Source organism: Scyliorhinus torazame, chromosome 11 (genome assembly GCF_047496885.1).
Source record: "Scyliorhinus torazame isolate Kashiwa2021f chromosome 11, sScyTor2.1, whole genome shotgun sequence".
Lineage (NCBI taxonomy): Eukaryota > Metazoa > Chordata > Chondrichthyes > Carcharhiniformes > Scyliorhinidae > Scyliorhinus > Scyliorhinus torazame.
In genome coordinates this window covers 90,919,926-90,941,561 of record NC_092717.1, presented here as the reverse complement: position 1 = coordinate 90,941,561, position 21,636 = coordinate 90,919,926, and the positions used below count along the sequence as shown (strand labels likewise).

Sequence of the window (21,636 nt, the reverse complement as noted above, 5' to 3'; positions counted from 1 at the left end):
TTTATGTGGCTTCTACCTTCAACAGTTGTATAGCAAAACGAATGATGCCATTTATTACTGTCTATGTCAGTGCATCTGACGGATCGCAAGCAGTGTTTATCTTTTTGTTTCATGTTGGATCAGCCCTGTTATTTATTATCAGGTCGGAGCAGAATTGAGAACTAAAAAATATTTATCTTCAGCTGGAATAAAGCAGCTGGCCCTGTGATCTGTTTGGTTTCACACCATTATTGAGGCACACTTAAAAAAAAAATAAATGCAGAGTACCCAATTATTTTTTTCCAATTATGGGGCAATTTAGTGTGACCAATTCACTTACCCTGCACATCTTTTTGGGTTGTGGGGTGAGACCCACGCAGACACAGGGAGAATGTGCAAACTCCACACAGACAGTGACCTGGGGCTGGGATTGAATCCGGACCCTCGTGCTGTGAGGCAGCAATGCTAACCACCATGCTGCCTGTGACTCTTTTTTTGTAAAAGGTATATTTTCTAGCAGTAAATCAACACCGATGCGCTCTGGAACAATCCACTCAGTCCACGTGTTAAAGTAATACCTTAGCATGATGTAGGTCCACTCCATACATGGACAGCTTTTTGGCATTTTCCAAAAAATGCATCTCTGCTTCAGCTGGTGTCATACCCCTAAAATGTAGAAACAAAAGCTAGATTTTCCATTTGGCTCACATTCCAACTTCAATTCTTTGAAAGCTTTCAAAAATCCATCTCAAAACAAGTCAAATCCTCCTAAACGTTGTTAATTCAGTCTGTGTGATAACGCACAATATACACCTACCTCTTCACAATCATTTCACATATTTTGTGAAGAACATAAAAACTCATGTACCTAAATGGAAATTTCTTCTTTAAAAATGCTAGTTTTGTCAATACATTATTCCCAATTGAGAGACTACTCTGCATCCTGAAAATTAAGCAAGTGGATTGCATATTTTTGAATACAGGTATCGCTTCATGGATTGACTGGCAACACACAAATGGATAAAGTATCATCCCTACTTAATAAAATTCAACATAAAACATGCTCTTCTGTTTACAGAGAGATGTTTAAAGTCTCTTAATTTAGAATTATTTAATGACAAAACAAATAAGGAAAGAAATTACAGTCACAAAATGCTGCTAGAAACTCTAATACTTATTAATATATACATTACAAACACAAATTAAAAGGTATACAGTGGGGTTTCTCCGGGGTCAGTACTAGGACCACTGCTTTTCTTGATATGTATTAATGACATTGGCCACAATTTTTAAATTTGCAGATGATACAAAAATTGGAACTATTTGCGAACAACTATGAGGAGGGTGGTGATGAAATCTAAAGTGACATAGATGGGCTGATGGAACAGGAAGAAACTTGGCAGCTGAAAGTTTGGTAGGACACGTGAGATGGGGCAATTGTCAAACAAAGTGTACATTTCTAAACGGGGTGCAGGAACAGAGAGAGCCGAGGGTTTGTGTGCACAACTCATTGAAGAAATGGTTAAAAAGGCACACAGGGACTTCCGGTGGCGGCGATGAGCGAGTAAGCCGCGCATTCAGTGGCTCTCACTCCGGCAGGATTTGTGGATCTGGTTTCCCGTTTTTTGGGGACTGTTGAGCGCTGGGATACACGGCCACGGAGGTGCTGGTTAACAGGCAGAGCTGCATGGAACCGCAGGAGAGCAGAAAGCAGCGTAAATGGGAAAGGAAAGGACAAAGGCGAAGTGCAGTGGAAGCTGACCCAGGAGCAAAGATGGCGGACCTACGGACCTCGGACCCGGCGATCCAGTTAGCGCTGCAGGTGATTAAAAGCAGTTTTGAAACGTTGAAGCGGGATAACTTGGACCCACTTCAGAAGGCAGTGGACCAAGTGAATCAGAGATTGGATGCCCAGGACAAAAAAGTTAAGGAGCTGGGGGAAGCGGTGGAGGAACAGGCGGACATGCAGACGATTGCTGCGCTAGAAGTCGATGGGTTGTAAGAGAGACAGAGGAGACTGCTGGACAGAGTAGAGGAGCTGGAAAATAGAGCCCGCAGACAAAATCTGAGGATCATCGGCCTCCCGGAGGGGGCTGAGGAAGTGCCACAGCGTTTGTGGCTGACCTGTTGCTGCAGCTGATGGGGGCTGACGCCTATCCGCGACCGCCGGAGCTGGAGGGGGCACATAGAGTACAGGCGAGGCAGATGCGTTCGGGTAGTCCCCCCACCCCCGTCCGATGGTGATCAGGTTCCACACCGCCCCCCCCCCACCCCCGTCCGATGGTGATCAGGTCCCACAGGTATGTGGAGAAGGAGCGGGTGTTGCAGTGGGCAAAGAGCACTAAGAGCAACACGTGGAATAACAGTGTTCTTCGCATTTACCAGGACCTAAGCCAGGAGGTGGCCAGGCGTCGAGCAGCCTTTAAACAAATTAAGGAGGTTTTATTTAAAAAGCACGTGAATTTGGTCTGCACTTCCCGGCCCGTCTTTGGGTCACACATCAGGGCCAACACCACTACTTCGTCGATCCCGAAGAAGCGATGGACTTCGCGAGGGATCAGGGGCTGGTCCCGGAAAAAGGACCCACGGTCTCAAGCTAGAGTCCGAGAGTTATTGTTTGGGGGGATGCCTACTGTGCCTGGACTGACGGTCGACTGTTTACTGCTTTAAAGGTGCTCTGTGTTGTATTTTTGGCAGCTTTTGCCTACAGGGTGTGCGGGGGGGGGGGATGTGATCCTCCTCTCGCTTTCTTTTACCTTTTGTCGTGTTCTTTTTGTTTGCTGGAGCCTTCACTGTAACATAAAGGTGGCCGGTAAGCAATGGGGATTAAAGTTTTTGGGTTTTTTTTTTTGGGTGGGAGTTATACAGGTACTGTGTTACTGCGTTGTTACTTTATTAATGCTCAGAAAGGGACGTTTGCTAACACTCATCTGTTTACACAGCTGGAACTGTATTACACCTGGAGCAGCCTCACTTTGCTGTTTGATGTCCCCATCTTGTTTGATCTTTCCCATTTTAGTGAGACTGCTCCAGTAGGTCAGATCGGGGGATGGTGTGTTGATGAGTGGGGTGATGAGGTCGGGGAAACAATGGGAGCGAGACAAGTGGGCGCCGGAGGGATGAGTCATCGAGGTAGCAGATTGGCTAGTCAAGGGAGTCAGGTGGGGGGGGGTGCATACGGCCAGTAGAGGGAGGGGCGGGGGTGGTGGTTACAGGGAGAGGTTGCTAGGGGGGGAGGAGGGGAAGTTATTCTGCTGACGTGAGAGGGGTCTGAAGTAGGTAATGGAGAGGAGGTCGGGGGTGGAAACTGCCAAGAGGCGAAGCAAGCGAGGCGCGGAACATGGGCCGGGGGCGAGCCCAAGAGGGGTTATGATTGACCGGCGCGCGCGCGGTTGCCCTCCAACCCGGCTGATCACCTGAAATGTCAGAGGACTAAACGGGCCAGTCAAAAGGGCATGGGTGTTCGCGCACTTGCGGGCTCTGAAGGCGGACATAATTATGCTGCAGGAGACACATTTGAAAGTGTCTGACCAGACTAGGCTAAGGAAGAGCTAGATCAGCCAGGTCTTCCACTCGGGCTTGGATTCTAAGTCCAGGGGGGTAGCAATTATGATCAATAAGCGGGTTGAATTTGAGGCGGAGGGCGTAATCGCAGACGGCGCTTGTGAATATATATGCTCTGAATTGGGACAACGCTGACTTTATTAAATGAGTGCTGGGGAAAATCCCAGACCTAGACTCACGCAAGTTGATTATGGAGGGGGGGACTTCAATACGGTCCTCGGCCCGGTCATTCCCTTGCAATGGCAAGGGAGCTGAAAGGGTTCATGGAGCAAATGGGGGGAGTAGACACATGGAGAGCCAGACGGCCGACGGGAAGAGGATATTCGTTCTCCTCACATCTTCACAGAGTATACTCTAGGATCAATTTTTTTATTTTAACAGGAACTGTGTAGGGGAGGTAGAAAATACGGAATACTCGGCGATCACTATTTCGGACCTTGCCCCACATTGGGTGGACCTGCAGGTCTGCAGGGAGAATCACCAATGCCCGCAGTGGAGGTTAGACGTAGGATTGCTGTCGGAGGAGGGGATATGTGAGAGGCTGCGGAAGGCTATGCAAAATTACCTGCAGGTTAACGATACGGGGGGGATGTTTCAGTAGCGACCCTGTGGGAGGCGCTGAAGACGGTAGTGAGGGGGGAGCTGATCTCAATTCAGGCTCACAGGGATAGGACGGACAGAGCAGAATTGGATAGAGTGGTTAAGAAGATCCACCGGATAGACGAGGAGCATGCTGGGTCCCCGGGGGAGGACCTACTCAGGGAGAGAAGGAGACTGCAGGCGGAACTGAGAGGGCTATCCATGAGTAGAGCCGTGGAACAACTTAGGAAGGCAAGGGGAGTGGTGTATCAGCATGGGGAGAAGGCTAGCAGATTGCTAGCGCAGCAACTCAGGAGGAGGGAGGCGGCCAGGGGAATAAGTAGGTTGGTAGATGGGAAGGAGAACAGAGTGGAGGACCCGCCGGGACTGAATAAGGTATTTCGGGGCTTTTATAGTAAGCTCTACACTCTTCAGAACCCCCGGAGGAGCCGGAGGAGATGAAACGGTTCCTGGACGGACGAACCTTTCCAAAAGTGGGCAGGGGACTAGTGGACGGGCTGGGAGCCCCGATTAGAGCGGAGGAGGTACTGGTGGGCCTAAAGGCCATGCAGTCGGGTAAAGCCCCAGGACCGGATGGATACCCAGTAGAGTTTTACAAAAAGTTCTCGGAGATAGTGGGGCCGGTGCTAATCAGGGTTCTTAATGAGGCGAGGGACAGAGGGACCCTACCTCCGACGATGTCTCAGGCCACCATCTCGCTGATATCAAAGCGGGGCAAGGACCCAAAAGCCTGCTGATCATACAGGCCAATCTCCTTGATTAATGTGGCGCCAAGCTCCTGGCCAAGGTCCTGGCGATTAGAATTGAGGACTGTGTACCGGAGGTGATTGGGGATGACCAAACAGGGTTTGTTAAAGGCAGATAGCCAACTTGAGACAATTGCTTAATGTGATTATGATGCCCCCGACGGGCAAGGAGGTGGAGGCAGTGGTGGCAATGGACGCTGAGAAGGCCTTTGACCGGGTGGAGTGGGACTATTTGTGGGAGGTACTCAGACGGTTCGGGGAGGGACTGGTTAATTGGGTCAGACTACTGTACCAGGCCCCAAAAGCTAGCGTAAGAATGAACAGGACAACGTCAGACTATTTCAGACTACATCGCGGGACCAGACAGGGATGCTCACTCTTCCCATTGCTGTTCGTGCTGGTCATAGAACCGTTGGCGATTGCCCTGAGAGCTGCAAAGGGGTGGAAGGGAATGACTAAGAGTGAGATGTTTGTGGTGCAGGCAAGGGACCAGGGGAATAGGCTGAAGGAGCTGCCATTTAGGCTGGTTGGGGAAAGTTTCCGGTACTTGGGGATACAGGTGGCACAAGACTGGAGCAGGTGCATAAGTTAAATTTGACTAGAGTGGTGGAACAAATGAAGAGGGAGTTTCGGAGATGGGATGCACTCCCGCTATCACTTGCGGGGAGGGTGCAGACGGTAAAGGTGACAATTCTCCCAAGATTCCTGTTTATTTTTCAGTGCCTCCCGATCTTTATCCCGCGGTCCTTCTTCAAAAGTACCAACATATTTATTATGAGCTTTGTCTGGGCGGGAAAATCCCCGCGGGTGAGGAAGGCGATGCTTGAAAGGAACCGCAGCGAGGGGGGACTGGCGTTGCCGAATCTGATCAACTATTACTGGGCGGCTAACATAGCCATGATAAGGAAATGGATAGTGGGTACGGGGTCTATCTGGGAGCGGGTGGAGGCGGCTTCGTGCAGGGGCACCAGCCTGGCAGCCCTGGTCATGGCTCCCCTACTGCTTTCGCCAGCCAGGTACTCCACCAGCTCGATAGTGGGGGCGGCCCTGCGGATATGGGGCCAGTGGAGGAAACACGTAAGGGAGGTGGGTGCGTCGGTCTGGGCTCCAATATGTGATAACCATCACTTCGCCCCCGGGAACATGGATGGTGCGTTTCGAGCATGGCGGCGGGCGGGGGTCGGGTGGGTGGGTGATATATTCCTGGAGGGGAACTTTGCAAGTTTGAGGGAGTTGGAGGAGAAACTGTGCTGGAATGGGGAAATGACTTCAGGTACTTACAGGTGCGGGACTTTATACGCAGACAGGTCCCATCCTTCCCACGCCTCCCGCCAATAGGGATCCAGGACAGAATAGTCTCTGGAGGAGAAGGAGGAGAGGGGAGAGTCTCGGATATTTACAAGGTGCTCATGAAGGGGGAAGAGTCCCAGACGGAGGAACTGAAACGCAAATGGGAGGAGGAACTCGGCGGGGAGATGGAGGACGGGGAATGGGCGGAAGCCCTGAGTAGAGTAAACTCAACCGCAACATGTGCCAGGCTCAGCCTGATTCAGTTTAAGGTTGTTCACCGGGCCCACATGACGGTGGCTTGGATGAGCAAATTCTTTGGGGTGGAGGACAAGAGCGCCAGATGCGCGGGAGGACCAGTGAACCACGAGATTAGAGTAGAGTAGGAGGGATAAATAGGCGGGCAGTGTTTATGGGGGAGGATCGGTTATGTGCACTACGGTTTGGTGGAAGTGTTGGTTTTTCGTTGATGTTTGCACATTTCTGTAATCTGTAACTGTTTACAATGCCAAAAAATACCTCAATAAAATTGTTCGTTAAAAAAAAGACACACAGGGTCCTTGGCTTTATAAATGTATAAGTATATGGGTGGCATGGTGTCTAGCACTACTGCCTCACAGTGTCAAGGACCCGGGTTCGACCCCGGCCCCGGGTCACTGTCTGTGTGGAGTATGCACATTCTCCCAGTGTCTGCTTGGGTCTCACCCTCAGAAACCAAAGATGTGCAGGGAAGGTGGATTGGCCATGCTAAATTGCCCCTGAATTGGAAATTTGGGGGTTAACACTGATGCCTCAATGCCAGGGACCCAGGGTCGATTCAGACCTTGGGTGACTGTGTGGAGTTTCCACTTTCTCTCATTGTCTGCATGGGTTTCCTCCGGGTGCTCGAACCCGTGTCCCTGGTGCTGTGAGGCAGCAGTGCTAACCACTGTGCCACCGTGCCGCCCCTGGAGTCCAGGGGTGATGGACGAGCATGTCTTGTGTGGCAAGATGTGAACAGTACACTGTATGGGCTTTTTGTAGAGCTCTTGAATAAGTGATGCTAAGTAAAACCAAGGATCAGGGTTTCAGGAACCGAAGTGGACGACATTGTGGGGATAGAATGAAACAATATAGGTACTGGAGAACACTGGACTTGACAGTCAGTTCAGGGCTAAACAGGATGACAAGATTCTACACAAACTTGCTCTGCTGAATAATGACAGGTTAGGTGTATACAGTTTGCAACGGGCACTGCAGATATGGCTTTGGCACTGCCATTGCTCAGCTGAAGAAAGTTTTGACCTGTATAGAGGGGTACAGCACTAGGAAATGCTGAGGGCTTTGGCCAAGGGTGGTATCATGACCAGTACAGGGTTGGAGGGCCTGAAGGGCCTGTTCCTGTGCTGTATTGTTATTTGTTCAATCTAAGACATGGTGGTGGACAGGTAGTTTGCATTACACACATGTTCCTGGGGTTAGGAAAGCAGTGGCCAGGTAGATCAGAATGTCATCCTTGTAAATATGAAGCTGGTACCATGCCTACTAATGATAGACAGCGCATCGATGAGGAAAGGAAGGGGGCAAGTATATGTTGTCTTGGGGAAGAGAAACAATTTTTGGAAATGTATTGGCTAGATCTCATCAGGTTGCCATCGAACCAGTTTACAGGCAGTTCCATAAAGCTGGACAACAGAAGATTGGTGTTGGGAGGATTATGGCATGATTAATTGTGCCGAATGATGCAAAAAGATCAAAGGGGACAGAAACGATAATACATTGTGATCACACTCACAAATTATATGATTTGTGACTTTGGTTGGTCAGTCTTTGACATGGACAAAAGTGGGTCTGGAAGAATCTTAAAAGAATTTCAGGAGAGATGAGCACAGAGCTAGGCGGTCATTAGTGAAAGAGGAAAATGTTATAGATGGATTAGTTGCAGAAAGTAGATGGCTCACGGTTGTTTTTTTGAGAAAGTAGTAGTAGTGACAGTTTAAAAAGGACACAAAACACAATCTGAGGAAAGGAGCATGCACAAGAGGCATTTAATAATAATAATAATCTTTATTATTGTCATAAGTAGGCTTACATTAACACTGCAATGAAGTTTGTGAAAATCCCCTAGTCGCCACACTCCAGCACCTGTTACGGTACACAGGAGGGAGAATTCAGAATGTCCAATTCACCTAACAAGCATGTCTTTCGGGAGATGTGGGAGGAAACCGGAGCACCCGGAGGAAACCCACATAGACACGGGGAGAACGTGCAGACTCCACATAGACAGTGACCCAAACGGGAATCAAACCTGGGTCCCTGGCGCTGTGAAGCAACAGTGCTAACTGTGCTACCGTGCTGCCCCGTACTTTGTGACTCGACATTTTACATAGACCTCGTGCAGTCAACCCATATTTCTGTTGCTGTTTAGAGATCTAATATTGCAGAATGTTATATTTTCAAAGAAACAACTCATTCGTTGCTGAGTTTCCGGGGATTTAGGATTTAACAGTGTTACCTTGATTGGACCTTTAGCATCAAAATGTTTATCAGCTCACAGCTCTAAGTAAATTCAAATGTATACAGAAATCTTAGAATTTTGAATTTGTGGACCTGCTTAGAAGTGACTCATAAGTAAAATGAAAAGCAATTTGTTTAACTTTAAAACACCAAATTTGACACTATTATATATGCTATACACGTACTTGTGGCTTTTGTGGAGTTCTATCACCTTTTCTTCCAGTTCTTTTGTTTCATTCGGAGCAAAGCGAAACTCACTGATGTAGTCAGTGCCATATTCATCTGGGTCATAGTCTCCAAGTTCTGCTTGGACAGTGTAGGAACCAAGCAATACATGTGTGGCAAAAGAACATGGCAATCGTCCAGAGACAATATCATCCCTCAGCTGCAGACACAAGTAATACCTATATCGAAAAAATAATATACTGAAATTTGAAAGCTTTCAAAACCACAGCACTTTTGGATGCAATTTTACTCTTGGAAGTATCCACGAGTTTGAAAGGCAAAACGCAGGATTTTAAAAAAACTGGATTTCTACTTGAAAACACGCATTGTTCGCCTTAACTTGCACTTGACAGAACAATCCCAGGATTCAAAATTTGACAATTAATCACCAGAGTCCAGACAAAAGTAAATAATAATGATGGGTTGGATTTGATTTAAATACATGTCACTGTATCCAATTACTTCAGTCCTGCTGTGATAGAGACAGAGAACAAAAGGAAAACGAGGGGAAATCATATTCTGGCATTTTTTTAAAGCAGTAAATGAGGGCTGTGAAAGCTGTTCTTCTATAGGCTTTTCCCAGTGCCTGAAACACATTCTAGACTTTCAGCAATGTAGCGTTGAGAATAATGAAATGCAAGGTGAGAAACTATTTTAAAATAATGATTTTCAACAGACCAGTTGACACGGATTTCTTATTTTTTTTAAAATTGCTTCAAAATAAGTTTAGAAGAACAAGTTGCTCTTATGTGAGGACAAGACTATAAAATCACGTCTTGATTACCAAAGTAATCTGAAGTCATAAAATTAGAGAGTCCCAGAAAGTATATATATTTAATACTCTCAGCGGCATCTTTTAACCATTGATTTTATAAATGAAAATATATTTTATGATCACTTCAAGCACCCATTTTAAATTTTCTGAAGCTGTCGACCAACTCATCAGTTTCACACCAGAATTAACAGGCAGACCTCAATGTGTCAAAAGGCATGCTTTATTTCACATGGAACATGGTCTCACAAATCTACAACATGCTTCACATTGGCCTATCTACATAATTGCCTTCAGCCTTGGCATTGCCACTTCATGCCAAAGTCTGAATTGCCAAAACTTTTATAGCTCGGATTCATTCCAGCCTACCACTCGGTACATCGGCAAATTTCAATGGCACGCAACAAAAATACAAGAGTGATATCAGGAGACTTTCATTACATGAGTGTAGACTGGAAAAAAAACAGTGCTAAGAATAAGAAAGGAGAGGAATTTCTGATATGTATACAGCAGAACTTCCTCAATTGACATGTCCAACAAAGAAAGAGACAGCATTGGATTTGGTTCTGCGAAAGTTGTCATGGGATCTTTTAAATTCTCCCAAAAAGGCAGATGGGGGGGGGCGGGATTCTCCAACCCACCGCCGGATCGGAGAATCGCCGGGGGGCGGCGTGAATCCCGCCCCCGCTAGCTGCCGTATTCTCCGGGGCCGGGGTTTTGGCGGGGGCGGGAATCGCGCCGCGCCGGTTGGCAGCGCCCACCCCCCCCCCACACCCGCCTAGCCCCTGAATGTGCGGAGGATTCCGCACCTTCGGAGCGGCCTGATGCCAGAGTGGTTCACGCCACCCCTCGGCGCCGGAGTGGCCCGCCCTGCCGGTTCGCGGAGAATCCCGCCCAGGGTCTCTCATTAACATTTGATCCGAAAAATGTCACCTCAACATTGCAGCATTCCCTCAGTACAGCACAACAGTGTCAGCCATGATCCATAAGACACAAGAGTAGAAGTAGGCTATTTGGGCCATCGAGTCTGCCATGTCATTGAATGAGATCATGGCTGATATGGGGCGAAATTCTCCCCCAACGGCGCGATGTCCGCCGACTGGCGCCAAAGACGGCGCCAATCAGACGGGCATCGCGCCGGCCCAAAGCTGCGGAATGCTCCGCATCTTTGGCGGCCTAGCCCCAACATTGACGACGGAGGGATTTCCGCCCCGCCAACTGGCAGAAATGGCGTTTGTTGCCCCGCCAGCTGGCGCGGAAATGCGGTGCATGCACGGGAGCGTCAGCGGCCACTGTCAGTTTCCCGCGCATGCGCAGTGGGGAGAGTCTCTTCCGCCTCCGCCATGGTGGAGGCCGTGGCGGAGGTGGAAGGGAAAGAGTGCCCCCACGGCACAGGCCTGCCCGCGGATCGGTGGGCCCTGATCGCGGGCCAGGCCACCATGGGGGCACCCCCGGGGTCAGATCACCCCGCGCCCCCCCCCCCCCCCCCAGGACCCCGGAGCCCGCCCACGCCGCCTTGTCCCGCCGGTAAATACCAGGTTCGATTTACGTCGGCGGGACAGGCAATTTCTGGACGGGGCTTCGGCCCATCCGGGCCGGAGAATCCAGCGGGGGGTCCCGCCAACCGGCGATGCCCGATTCCCGCCCCATCTCCGGTACCGGAGACTTCGGCGGGAGCAGGATTCACGGCGGCCAACGGCCATTCTCCGACCCGGCGGGGGGTCGGAGAATGACGCCCAAGGTGTCTTAACTCCCCTTTCCCGCCTTTACTTTTGCATGATTTTTGTGCTCAAGCCCTGGGGTGGGATTTGAACCTAGAATCTTGCAACTCAACAGCAAGTATGCGACCAGCTGAGCCACTGCTGACACACAAAAGTGAAAGTTATAGTTCGGGGAAAAAGAACTGGGCCTGTTAAGGACCCAAAAGGAAATCTTAATTGTAGCCATCTGGGATGGCCACTTCCAACTAGGTACAGAGAAACTCGCAAAGCCTGGCGGGTAAAATGGACAAGCCAAGACTCAGGCAGGCTCAGAGCCTGAAATGCATATTCGTCAGCAAGAAATCCAGACGGTATCAAAACTCCGTCCAATTAGCATTTTAATGGGGCCGATTAGCATTTGATGGCCCACCTTCCCCAAAACAAAGGACTGGCACTCGAGCAACCGGAACAGTGCCAGACATTTCGGCGCCACTCCCTGTACAAGGGAAACCCAAACAACGGGGTCAGTGACTGCTTGGTACACGCCCAGCCATCCAGATCCCCGCCCACTTATTGGCTAAGGAATCGAACGGAGTGATCAGGGATCACCCAATTACGAAGGCCCAAATCGAAGGACCGCCCAAAAGAGCGCAAAAATCCCTGAGTATAAGAAGAAGAATTTTGCCATATGTTCGCTCTCTCTTGGCGCCCTCTTGGCCTTGGTACCCCGGTCACGGCCATCGCCAATTGCAGCAACACCAGAAACGAGTCCAAGTTCAACGCCCGCTACCAGACGGATGAGCCCAGTTGAGCAGCAGTTACTCCTTCGAATCCGAGAGATCCAGAATTGAACAGCGGCCACTGTTTTCTGACGTAAGCTGGGTGCCCGAAGTTAAGTACAGGTTGTCTTAGTCAATAGGTGTAGTTAACAAGTAGTGTTTATGTTGCATGACCAATTGTGTGTAAATAAAGTATCCTTGACCTTGAACTAACTAACTGGTGTTGGCTCTTTGATCGATAGCCAGTTGAAACTTGTAGCGGTATCATTCGGTACCTGGTGACTCTAAGCATTCGGACATAGATAACATAGAAAGAAAGGCAAACTCACTGATTGCCATAATTGGAACAGAGCCACAGAAAAGACAGAGTAAAAGAAAAGGCAACAGTTATTGGCGACATCTGACGGGACTCCACCCAGAAGTTACCGTGTCACTCCGAGAGAACCCACAAAAGTGTTTGAATTAGAATCCAAATTGGCAAAGTAAAAGAAAGCACAAGCGGAACCAGTATCGATCAAACCTCCAGAATTCGGAAGTGTGTAATTTGCATGCGTACTAACAAAGGAATATAAGGTTAACTCGATAGATTTTGTTGCGTGAAACTTTTGGGAGTTGCGTAAACCGGAAAATAGCTTGAGTTGTACCCGTGTTTGCACCACCGCTTTATTCCCCCTTGTTCCAAATTTCCGGGAGTAGGAAGTATTTGTAGGGTTGGCCATGAAGGCAATGGAACGCCTTATGCATCCACAAGAGCCTGAGGTTGCAGCGAAAAATAGATCAGAACAGTGTCCCAGATGGGAAGAAGAGATTAGGAGATACCTAAAGGGGAAAGGATGGCCCCTATGGTCTGAGTTTTGCACGAATGAAGAGACAGGTCCTGGCAGCATAGGACAGGCTTGATGGGTCAGCCTGACTGAGATATATAAAAAGAGTTTGACTAAGGTTCATAAGCCGATGACAATCATGTCCTGTTTGGCACAATTGCGAGGCACAGAGGAGGTCGTGAGGACGCTCCGTAAGCTGCTAGAGGAGAAGGAGAAAAGTAGAGAGGGAGATTTAAGTGAAAGCGAGAGATTAAATGTACAGCTCCGGGAGCAGTTAGCAGCGAAGGACAAGGAAATGGATGATGTCAAGAGGGCACATCAATCCTGTCTCGCCCACCTTAGCAGCTTCCAAATCCAATACAATATGACCTACCAGGACACACAACGTGCTGTAATGGTAAGAGAAGAGACAGAGAATCAGGTACAACAGTTAAAGAAACAGTGCGATGATCTAAAAGCAGCCCTCCAAGCACTCCACAGTTCCACCACAGAACAGAAGCAGAGTTCGGTGGATCATGCCAAATGCAGGCAGCAAATTGCAAGGTTGCAATCCCTGCTATCAGTTCAAAATGGGTTTAGGGACACCTTTGGCCCACAGCTAGACCAGGAAGACGGCCCCGATTGGCAGGAACTCAGTGAAACGGCCCAACGGTACGTAAGCGAGACCAAGAATCAAAATAGAGCCCCCCAGGCCCCGAAAAGAAAAGCACCCGCACCACCGACTGCACAGGCAGCACCCAACCCAATAAACCCCATTACCACACAGCGCAGGGTTACCATGGAAGGCCAACCCGATTTTGTGTACACCACGCCATTATCGATCACCCAGTTACGAGATGCCCGCGAGAAGATAGAGACTTTCCACCCCACATCGGACCCACATCACTTTTTCGAGTTAGTGAAACAACAAACCCTCATGTATGGTTTAGACGAGCCGGAGCAAGTAAAGCTCATAGTTATGTACTTAGACCCCTCAATAAGTTCAGCCCTTCCCAACCCACAAAATGTAGGAGGAGGTAGCCTCCAAGAAATGAAAACGGCCATTTTAGACGCCATAGGATATAACAGAGGAGATCCGGTAGACAAGCTCAACCGGTGCAGGCAGAAAAAGGGAGAGCATCCAACAGCGTTTGCTGGACGCCTTTGGATCCATTTTACTGCAGTATTCAGTGAGTTAGCCCGCACCCATTTATCAGCAGACAATACGGCCAAATGGACCCGTAGGTTGGTATCCCATGCCACAGAGGCAGGACATAAGGCATGCGCCAGTTGCGACCCCTCAGACGCAGCACACAATGAAGTGTGGCTTCTGAAACAATCTGTACAGAAAAAGACAGAACATGAGAGAGTAGACGCCACAATGAATCCAGTAAGGGCACACCAAGACCCCACATGGGTAAATGAAGGCAGAGCTACAGCGCAGCACCCCAAGACACAGGAATTCTATATTTGTAGACAGAAAGGACATTACGCCCGAGAATGTCAAGCCCCCCCCCCCGAAGCAGCAAAGGAATCAGCACCCAAACGCCCCCCCCAGAAACAATACACAACCCATTCACAGCTTAAGCGCCCGACCAGATAATTCGGCCATGAGTGGCACCGATTGACGGTGTTCGGGCTCCCCAACTTGGGTCTGCGATACCATTTGGGATAAGTCCGGAAGACCGGTCGTTGCAGGCACAGTCCGGGGACACCCCGTAGAGTTCCTTTGGGACACAGGAGGGTCCCGAATCACGTTAAACTCCTCCACCATGCACCAGAAGGAGATATGGCCCACTACGGATACCATTACCCTTAGTGGCTTTACAGGTCACCTCCAGCAGGGACACATCACAGCCGTACAGATCGGTAACATTAGGATAAAACATTTGGTTGTTTTAATAGACTTGCCCCAGGCAGCAGAACACATCCTAGGCATCGATTTCATGAGCGCACACAACCTTTCATTCAACCCAGTCAACCGATGCATATGGAAAATGGCTAGAGTAGCGCGAGCCCCTGCCACACTCACAGTAGGAGATTATGCCCATAGAATCAGCTCAATAGGAGGGTACTGGTTTGATCCACAAACCATTACCACAGACAAAGCAGTTAGAGAAGTCTTGAAAAGACATAAAACAGCATTTGCCCAGCACAAGCACGACTGCAGCAAAATCTCAGGAGTAGTAAACATTACAGGTCTCGATCCCAAGCCCCAGAAACAGTACAGCTTCCCCCAGCAAGCCAAGGGAGAGATAGCCACGGTAATTCAAAGTTTATTGAATCAAGGCGTGATTCAACCCGTTGCATCGACAAATAATGCTCCGATTTGGCCAGTAAGAAAACCCGATGGATCACGGTGACTGACAATCGACTACAGAGAATTGAACATAGTGACTCCCCGAGCAGCCCCCACCATTGCCACAAGTCCAGAGACCATGTTGAGACAGGGACTCCAATCAAAATTTTTATCGGTATTAGATATCAGTAATGGTTTTTGGTCCATACCACTGGACAAAGCATGCCAGTATAAATTTGCGTTCACCTTCCAGGGACAGCAGTACACATGGACGAGCCTTCCACAAGGCTTCCACAACTCCCCCTCCATTTTTCGCAGACAATTGGCAAACAGATTATCTAAATTTTCCCGCCCTGAATGCCTTGTTCAGTATGTGGACGACTTGCTCCTAGACTGACACCAAGGACGAGCATATCTCGCTTCTTTCTGAATAACTATAACTTCTTACAACGATTGGATGCAAAATTAACCCCAAGAAAGCCCAAATCCTTCAGGAAAAAGTCTCATATTTAGGTACGGTCATCACGCATGGGAAGCGTGTAATAGAACTCAAACGCATTGATTCCATTGTAAATTTGCCCTTGCCCCAAAACGTTACAGCACTCCGGTTATTTTTAGGACTGGTTGGATATTGTCGGAACCATATAGACGGATTCACCACAAAAGTAGCCCCACTTTCCGAGCTACTAAAGAAACAGGCCGTAGCCCTGCAGGAAAGGCACGATCATCTAGGAACCGTAGCCTCTGCCTCACGAGTCTTAGATCCGGTCGAACAAGGATTTTCAGCCTGCGAGAGTCACCTGTTTGCAGTTTTCTGGGCGGTACAGTACTTCTCGTTCATAACCGGACTCAACCCAATAACCATTTTGACCGAGCACATCCCGACACAGCTTTTATTGGACGGCAGACTAAAAGACGGCACAGTAAGCCAAATTCGATCAGCGCGATGGATCCTACTCCTACAGGGACGCGACATCACTGTAAAACGGACAAAAACGCACATGTTTCTGGCCGATAATTTGCACTATGCCGGAACGCTACATGAATGCGAGATCATAGCCCCAACGCACAGCACAGGCCCCTTTGTTCCCAAGTCGGTACCAAGAAAGACATGTATCGGACCCCAGCCCACAGACCAAGCACTGAGAATTTACGTAGATGGCTCCTCCACAGTCCTTGAGGGAAAAAGGATAACAGGCTGTGGTATTTATGTAGAGGACGTGCAGGGACGCGCTTTAGAAGAGATAGCTTTAAAGTTGCCTGGACACTTAGGTTCGCAGGCAGCCGAGTTAGCGGCCATTGCTTACATTGTCCAGCACCCCGATTCATTCCCGACCCCCGCAGACATATCTTCGGACAGTTTGTACCTCTGCAATAGCCTACAGGAATTCCTACTCCTGTGGGAATCAAGAGGATTTATTTCCACTGACGGAAAACCCATACCATCAGCCCCACTGCTCAAACATATCCTTCAGACAGCTAAAGGCAGGAAATATGGCATTGTCAAAGTAAGAAGTCACCATCGTTCCTCCCCACCCGGTAATGTGAAAGCTGACGCCCTAGCGAAGGCAGGCTCACGACATGGCCACTTTTGGCAATCCCCCGAGAGTGCCCCAGTACACACAGTTCAGATCTCACAGACCAACATCCAAGACCTAGCCCAGGCACAGAAAGAAGACGAAGAGTTAAAGACATTTTAAAAGGGAACTTCCCAGCTTCCTATGAAAAGTTTAGGAATTCTTTGACGGTCCATGAGGGAATCGTTTTAAAAGATGGAATTTATGCAGTCCCCACCCAGGACAGGAATGAGATAATTTGTAAGTTCCATAACGGACATGGACACCAAGGGATTGAATCCACCCTTGCCCACCTCAGACCCCTCTACAGGTGGCCTGATTTGAAAACCGACGTGTCCCATTACGACACAACTTAATTTGTGCTGAAAACAACCACGATAGGTATGCAAAAAAAGCCCAACTACGACACACCCGCCCTGTAAATGGCCCATGGACAAACCTTCAATTGGATTATATTGGTCCCCTCCCCCCCCTGCAGAAATGGATACAAGTACATGTTAGTGGTGATAGACACATTACAAAATGGGTCGAAGTGTTTCCCTCGAGAACAAACACAGCCAAATCCACGGCGAAGATCTTAACTGAGCAAATTTTTACAAGATGGGGACTCCCCCCGTAGTATTGAGTCGGACCAAGGTTCCCACTTTACGGGAAGGGTCATGAAAAATGTGATGACGATATTTGGTATCAGGCAAAAGTTCCACATTGCCTATCACCCGCAGTCCAGCGGCATTGTGGAACGCATGAATCGGACACTAAAGGCCACACTTAGGAAAATGGTGCAGCAGCACAACACAACATGGGACACAGTGCTCCCATTCGCACTGATGTTTATTAGGAACACAGTGTCGAGCTCAACAGGATATACCCCCCATACCCTCATGACCGGACGATCCATGAAGGGTACCGAATACTTATTCGGACTTGATTTGGCCACCCCGCAGTCACCGCCCTGACCCATGAGAAAGCATCCAGCACATGGTAGAAAATATTAAAGCAGCACAGCTCGCTGCAGCTGTTCGACTAGGCGCTAAACGAAAGCAGAGTATGGCCTGCTTTGATAAAACAGTACACCCGACAGAGTATACAGTCGGACAGCAAGTCATGATCTCCCTCTACAACCCCAGCTCATTCCTCTCCCCTAAATTTGCAGGACCCTATTCAATCTCGGACAAAGTAAGCCCCTCAGTTTATAAAATCACGTATCCAAACGGAAAATCAGGATGGTTCCATGTAAATCAGCTTAAGGTTTATAGAATGCAGTGCAGCCACTCGCACCACCTCTCATTGGCGATGGCAGACAATGAGGACCCGCTCATTGACAACCCGAGTCCCCCCCCCCCCCCCCAGCAGCAGCAGCACGTCCACAGACACAACCTTGACCACGCCCCCAGAATCAAATTTCACCCTGACACTTGATTCGGCTGCTAGCGACAGCGACTGAAGCCCCTGAGAGACCTGAACAAAGATCCCACGAACCAGGCTCCAGGCACTACAGGCCCGAGACCCCGAGCACGATACGTTCAGCCTCTTTGAAACGATTTATTTGTCCACATCGGAACCTGACCCGCCACCCAACTGTCCCCTTGCAACCTTCCTACGGAACATGAAACACTGGCACTGTGACGATTCCTGTCGCCTGACGAGGAATGATGAAATGGACCCCACATCGGCACACGCCGCATTAGCACGCAAACTCCATGAACGAATTTGGTACCCAGGAGATGGTGACAACTCCGAGTCTGACTCCCACCATGGTAACCCCTTTGCAAATCTTTTTGAAATGGAATCTTGAGGTGTCCAGATGATGAGTCAGGAACTGATTGAGATTTATGGTGTCCTATACTCTGATGGAGCCTGCCTGCTTTTCTTTCTTGAATTTGTTATTTTTAAATGTTGAATGTTTGTTATTTGTGCGACTATTTGTGTCGATTTCACTAAAATTGTTGATACAGTTTATTCTTTCGGTCTCACACCAAATTTCTTGGTGCAGTCATAATTACTCTTCCGACGCCACATGGCAGTTCGTGAAACAAGTTTGTGTCTGGAGCCCACATAGTTACAAATTCTTACCACTCTTGGAAGGTCATTCATTAAGTGGAGTAACGGCACTTATCCCCGCCCTGCCTGGGGACCCCCTATACATTTGGTCAGCCAAGCTCGGGTAGTGGAGCAACGGCACTGATCACTGCCCTACCCCGGGGATCCCACCTATTCTTCATTCGGATACTTGTTTTCGAAACTGTTTTGCTGTTCTTTTCTAGTCCTGTGGTTTAAAGAATGCATTTTGTCACAACTTTTGCCCTTTCTGGCAACCCTTCGGTTGCTATCCCCCCACATGCTAGTTACACGTCAGAAACACTTGGTTGGAAAAACAAGTTTGCAGAGAACGGAGAAATTGTCTGCCCACTCAGCCCATCGACCACAGGCTGCGAGAATGCTCGCACTGTGACACAGAATTTTTTCCAGATGTCTTGTCTCCGCAAATGGTTGTTTTAAAAAGAAAATTGAGGGAATCACATATGGTGACGATTATAATGGGAAATTGACGTTAAAGAGAAACAGACAGACATACGAGATGTTAAACAACATGATTATAACAGATTCTATGCTTGTTCCCCTAGGAAGATACGAAGATACTCAACGGCGAAGGAAAGCCCGAATAAGATGAAGACGACCCTGATGATCGGCATCATGATCGTCGCTGGAACAGTCCAGTTGCACGCATTACCCACCTCTACCCCCCTCACCACACAGGCCCCGAACACGACCACCCAACACAACACCCCCAGCCCGGACACTACACCACACACACACCCAGCCACTGATATCCCCACATGGTGTGAGAACCTCGTCAAGTGGTATTCACTGTGGAAGCCTTACTAGTGATAGCCATATTGTACAGTGTCATTCAGACAATTAGATTGCGAAAATGGAGAAGGAGAGCTTTCCGCCCTCCAGTATACACATTTAGAGCCCCCTTCTTCGGACTCCAGCAAACCCCACACTTTTTCTGAACCTTTCTCCTTAATAAATTCCGCGGTTGTTATTTTTGTTAATAAAGTTACTTCTCTGTATGTGAATGTTAGTGATAGGAAGAAATGTGATGCTGCTATGGGATTTTTTTTGATAAGTTCTTTGATTGTTAAATAGCAGCATGAGTGTAGTCTAGTTAGAGACAGATAGAGGTTCCGCTTTTTACTGAATGTTAAATAGCCCCTTAGAAATTTTTAGATATGTGTTGTTTAGGGAAATTTAGGTAAATGTTTTTGGACCCATAGGACAGAGTAGAGTAGAACCTGTTCTTGGTTAAGGGTACCCGGCATTTCAGAGAACAAAGAAGACCCAGTATTGTGATCCTTCACGCTTCGCGTTGAGGATCAAGAGGACGGAGTGTAGCCATCTGGGATGGCCACTTCCAACTAGGTACAGAGAAACTCGCAAAGCCTGGCGGGTAAAATGGACAAGCCAAGACTTAGGCAGGCTCAGAGCCTGAAATGCATATTCGTAAGCAAGAAATCCAGACGGTATCGAAACTCCGTCCAATTAGCATTTTAATGGGGCCGATTAGCATTTGATGGCCCACCATCAGTCGATGGTCGATTTTGGTGGCGTGAGAGCAGCTGGTTAGTCAGTTTCAGCGGGAGCATTGCGGAAGGAGGGTGCTGGGAGGGGCAGGCCAGTCGATTTCGGTGGCGTGAGAGCAGCTGGTTAGTCAGTTTCAGCGGGAGCATTGCGGAAGGAGGGTGCTGGGAGGTAAGTCAACCTTTAAAAGCACTTCTCTTTGCAGGGGCAGGCCAGTCGATTTCGGTGGCGTGAGAGCAGCTGGTTAGTCAGTTTCAGCGGGAGCATTGCGGAAGGAGGGTGCTGGGAGGTAAGTCAACCTTTAAAAGCACTTCTCTTTGCAGGGGCAGGCCAGTCGATTTCGGTGGCGTGAGAGCAGCTGGTGAGTGGTGAGTCAGTTTCAGCAGGAGCTGAGACTTTTTCTCTTTTCTTTAAATTAGTTTTTTAGGCGGGATCAGGAAGTCGACCCGCGGACGTCTGGGAAGACCCTCACCAATAAATTCTGGTGGAGAGGAAACCCGAGACACTACACGTGTAGTGTCTCCCACCCGCCCTCCTCCTCTGACCTAATAATAAAACCCATTGGTCTGAGGTAAGTACCATATTTTTATTATATTATTATTATTTTTTATAAAAATTTAATTTAGTTGTTAGCCAGATCTTGGTAGAAAGTTAGAGGAATGGCAGGGAAGGGAGTACAATGTTCCTCCTGCAGGATGTTTGAGGTGAGGGATGCAGTTAGTGTCCCTGCTGATTTTACCTGCAGGAAGTGCTGCCATCTCCAGCTCCTCCAAGACCGAGTTAGGGAACTGGAGCTGGAGTTGGAAGAACTTCGGATCATTCGGGAGGCAGAAGGGGTCATAGATAGCAGCTTCAGGGAATTAGTTACACCAAAGATTGGAGATAGGTGGGTAACTGTAAGAGGGACTGGGAAAAAACAGTCAGTGCAGGGATCCCCTGCGGTCGTTCCCCTGAGAAACAAGTATACCGCTTTGGATACTTGTGGGGGGGACGACTTACCAGGGGTAAGCCATGGGGTACGGGCCTCTGGCACGGAGTCTGTCCCTGTTGCTCAGAAGGGAAGGGGGGAGAGGAGCAGAGCATTAGTAATTGGGGACTCTATAGTCAGGGGCACAGATAGGAGATTTTGTGGGAGCGTGAGAGACTCACGTTTGGTATGTTGCCTCCCAGGTGCAAGGGTACGTGATGTCTCGGATCGTGTTTTCCGGGTCCTTAGGGGGGAGG

At 48.7% G+C, this 21,636-nt stretch overlaps 1 protein-coding gene across 20 annotated transcripts in view; it reads right to left on the bottom strand.

The window, feature by feature from the left end:
- The window catches only part of LOC140385374 (band 4.1-like protein 3), a 322,225-nt gene that overhangs the window by 146,994 nt on the left and 153,595 nt on the right, over positions 1-21,636 (bottom strand). For all 20 annotated transcript variants that reach the window (XM_072467470.1, XM_072467472.1, XM_072467476.1 and 17 more), the window contains exons 7-8: positions 8,858-9,076; positions 558-645 (exon numbers count right to left, since the gene is read on the bottom strand). In XM_072467470.1, coding sequence (XP_072323571.1) covers positions 558-645; positions 8,858-9,076 — 307 coding nt within the window. The remainder of the gene's footprint in view (positions 1-557; positions 646-8,857; positions 9,077-21,636) is intronic.